Raw genomic sequence first — 3,658 nt, forward strand, 5'->3', positions numbered from 1 at the left:
TTTTATTGCAAGGAGAGAAAAGCTAGACTTGTCTTGATTTGGTATTTTATGTGAAAGAGCGTAATTAAATGGGAAGACATTTAATGTAGAGACGTTTTATGTTCAATTATGTAAACTTGAGAGACGTATAGGTGGGATAGTAAAGGGATGTTATTTAATCTCGTCTCAAACTTGAGAATAACTGTAGTCTTCCCCAGCAATGCATGTAATACTAAGATGGTTTACTTGTTAACAATTCCTTTGGTTTATGAAAATAAAAGTTTGTCTTTACAAGAAAATTTCTTTTACATCACCATTGCAGCGTATGTCTATTAGCTATTAAATGACTTTACAGTTTGTTGTATGCTTTGGACCTAAAAATAAGTACAAGAAAACTACACAAGGCTACATAACACAATTTACTTCCTGTCGAACTTCATATTTTGAAGGAAAGGTAAATATATCAGCGTCGCCGCTGGGCAGTAGGTGGCAGTTTCTCAGAAGGGCCAGTTGGAAGCTTTTGTCCAGTTTCTTGTTCAATTTTACTTTTCAGCTGTCTGAGTATTCGAATTTGACTAAGCTTTTCAGGAGAGAGCTTCTCCCAATATATCCCTGCATGATCATAAGAAAGGTTAGCCAACTGCAATCACCATAGAGCCACTGTGATGTGAAAAGCTCCAAATATGCAGTTAATATGAACATTTAAAATAACAAGAACCTGAGAGGGAAAATAAGAAGAAAAGCACGAACGGAGATACATACACACAAACAAGAAGAGATTTCAGGTACTGACGATAGCAATTATACATACGGAGTCCACTAACCTTGAGGCTTTGGGATGGATGTGTTTGTAAATATGACCTGGGTTGGGGTGCATATTATATCAACAGGCACATCATGGATCAATAGCTTATTAACAGGAATGTCATCTACTAGCTGTTCATCATGAACTGAGGAAGCCATCCAAAGAGAATGAACATCAGTTTAGCATATGCAAGATTTAGTGAAACAACCAAAGGGGCAGTCCAGTGCACCCGGGAAAGGCCGCACCCCAAGGGGGTGTGATGTAGGCAGCCTACCCTAATGCAAACATCAGCGACTGCTCCCCTTCATTTGGTGAAACAACCCTTCCATAATTTTGACAAGCAAGCAAATTTATTTATTTCGTCATCCACGATAACAGGGGGGAAATAAAAGCTTGATTTCGATCAACTAACAAGCAAGGTTTGCATTTTAAGAGTGCGAAAGGCTAAACTTTGATGAAGAAAGGCGTCTTGAAAGGAATGTACCAGAAGTGACAACTGGTGTTGAGTCATCAATGGCACCCATGTACCTCAGCATGCCATATTCAAGCTCAGCAAATCCCTACACATAATGAGACTCGGTATACTATAGTTACTAGTAAAATTTTCAGTTACCTCTTCTTAGATAATGCAACTGTGAGAAGATTATTTAGAATAGTAATACGAGCCTTCTTGTGCATCCAATGGGTATATGATATAGAAGCTAAAGAGGGTAATATTCAATATCAACCATTCTATAGAATATAAAAGCAGAACTTTCAGCAGAGAAGTTAACATCAGACAATATACTATGTGGGAAAAGTACCAGATCTTACAAAAATTATCATATTTTACGGGAACAGTCTATTCATGTTCTATTACAATATGGCTAAGTGGAGGGGGTTTTCATTCACTTCTTCTTATTACACATAACCCAATTCCCAGACCTAGCTTCTTCTAGGATGAAAAAGTAGACAGGTAAAAATTGGTACAGGCTGACCTCTCCTTTGCCAAGTCTTGCACCTGTCCTGGGGTCAACAGCAACCGAACCAATAACAATCAAATCCACCTGTATTTTCTCATCCAATCCAATTGGTCGTCCATATTTGGCAACTCCAGCAGAGGTGCAGGCCTCCTTAATGGTACCAGGAGATAACATACTAGATTCAAGTACAGAGAAAAAACCTGTCCTAAGGCGAGGCTGCGGTGTCAATAGCTTCTTCCCTCCTACAGAAAAATTGGATCTAGTGGTGAGTGAATCAATGTCAAATTATAAGTCAAAGAGGGAACTTCATATTATTTTGAACTGCACAAAATCTGACATTAGAACTGAAAATTTATGAATCACGGTAAGAGATAGGTTCTTAGACTAATCAAAGAGTAAGTTATTCCTACTATCTCAAGAAATAAGGTCTGCATTTCATTTCATGATCTTCTATTTCGCCTATATTTTGGACAAAGCTGGAGAAGGGTCTATTTGTGTCCTGAGAATATTGTCTAAAAGTTTAAACCAGATCAAACATACTGAATTTGACTACTCACATTCTGAGAAAGTGCTTTTTAATTAAAAAAGGGCAGCCCGGTGCATTATGATATCGCTATGCGCCAGGGAAGGGAACGCAGACTTATCTTGCATTTCTGCAAGATGCTGTTTTGGCGTCTTGAACCCGTGACCTTAAAGTTGGATATAAAATAATTTGTTTAAATACTACTTTGACTAACTTCTATCATAATCTTCAATTCAAACTGCATTTATCCAAATCCAGTGCTCATAACTCTACATTATCCGTAGTAAAAAAGAACTATGCAAAAGTCTTGCTATACTAATTTTTTTCTCTTTCACTCTTCATTTATAGAAAAATATTCATGAATCTAAAGATAAATATTCAACCATCATCTCATTAGAAGAAGAAAAAAACAAAACTTTAAACATTTTTTTAAATAAAAAAGATAAGTTCATGAAAGCCCACCATCAAGTGTGAGAAACCTGACTTGCTTTTGTGGTGTATCTGGATTCACCTTCACACACTTGGCCCCTTTAAACTCCTCCAATTCACTCAACTGCCATTAAACAATAAAATATAAAATTAGCTAAACAATTCACTTAATTATTTTATTTAAAATCCCTTTTCAGTTTTCTTACAAACAACACATAAAGAGGTAATCTGTGAACCTTATTAGCAGCAACTGAAGCTCCAAGAAAATTGGGTATCCGATGATGAACGGGCCTTGGGAATTGGGCTATATTTTGGGCTTCCATTAAGTCCCAAATCCGTTTTCGGATAACCCATTTCCAAGCTTTCGGATCTTCTTGGTCTTGGGTCTCTCTTTCGGAGGTTTCAGCCATGGCTTTATGCGCCTCGGCGTCGAGTCTGTGACGCTCCGCCTCGTATGCTGCATCATCAAAAACTACGTCGTTTCTCTTCTGGCAATCCACTTTGAATGAAAATTGTGGACTATCTGAGAAATTGAGAGAAATAGGGAAGTGGGATTTGGAGAGAATTCGGCTGTGTTTGGGAATAGAAGTGAATGGAAATGCAGAGAAAATTCGGAGTACGTGTAATTCCATGAATGGTAGTTCTTTCTTTCTCTTTGAACTTCTTCAAGGATTATTCACAATTTGGATTTTTGGAACTGATTTTCCTTTTTCCCCTTTTCTTATTTTTTTCTTCTTTTTTGGTCTTTTTCTTATAGCTTTAGAAAACAAAAACAGATAATAGGGTAAAATTAATTGATATTCAACTGTATTAGTTGAGAATTCTATATGTTAAGGGGGTAATTTTTTTTTCCTAGGGCACATGTTGAGTACTCAAATTTGCGTCATTTGTATATAGTGCTTCATATTTACTTCTAGAAACATTTCTTACAAACACAACAAACAAATATAAATTCATTCG

At 36.7% G+C, this 3,658-nt stretch overlaps 1 protein-coding gene across 2 annotated transcripts; it reads right to left on the reverse strand.

The window, feature by feature from the left end:
• Positions 1 to 206: 206 nt before the first annotated feature.
• On the reverse strand, positions 207 to 3,436 carry LOC107788183 (5-formyltetrahydrofolate cyclo-ligase-like protein COG0212). Of its 2 annotated transcripts, XM_075226424.1 has the most exons (6): positions 2,935 to 3,434; positions 2,732 to 2,822; positions 1,762 to 1,988; positions 1,269 to 1,344; positions 804 to 929; positions 207 to 591 (listed from the first exon to the last, which is right to left on the reverse strand). In XM_075226424.1, exons 1-6 carry the CDS (start codon positions 3,328 to 3,330, stop codon positions 443 to 445), a joined length of 1,065 nt encoding a protein of 354 aa, XP_075082525.1. In that variant the 5' UTR covers positions 3,331 to 3,434; the 3' UTR covers positions 207 to 442. The 2 variants fall into 2 exon arrangements, with proteins under 2 accessions (XP_075082525.1, XP_075082526.1); XM_075226425.1 differs by lacking the exon at positions 804 to 929 and having other exon boundaries at positions 2,935 to 3,436.
• Positions 3,437 to 3,658: the final 222 nt, after the last annotated feature.

This window comes from Nicotiana tabacum, chromosome 12 (assembly GCF_000715075.1).
Source record: "Nicotiana tabacum cultivar K326 chromosome 12, ASM71507v2, whole genome shotgun sequence".
Taxonomy (NCBI): domain Eukaryota; kingdom Viridiplantae; phylum Streptophyta; class Magnoliopsida; order Solanales; family Solanaceae; genus Nicotiana; species Nicotiana tabacum.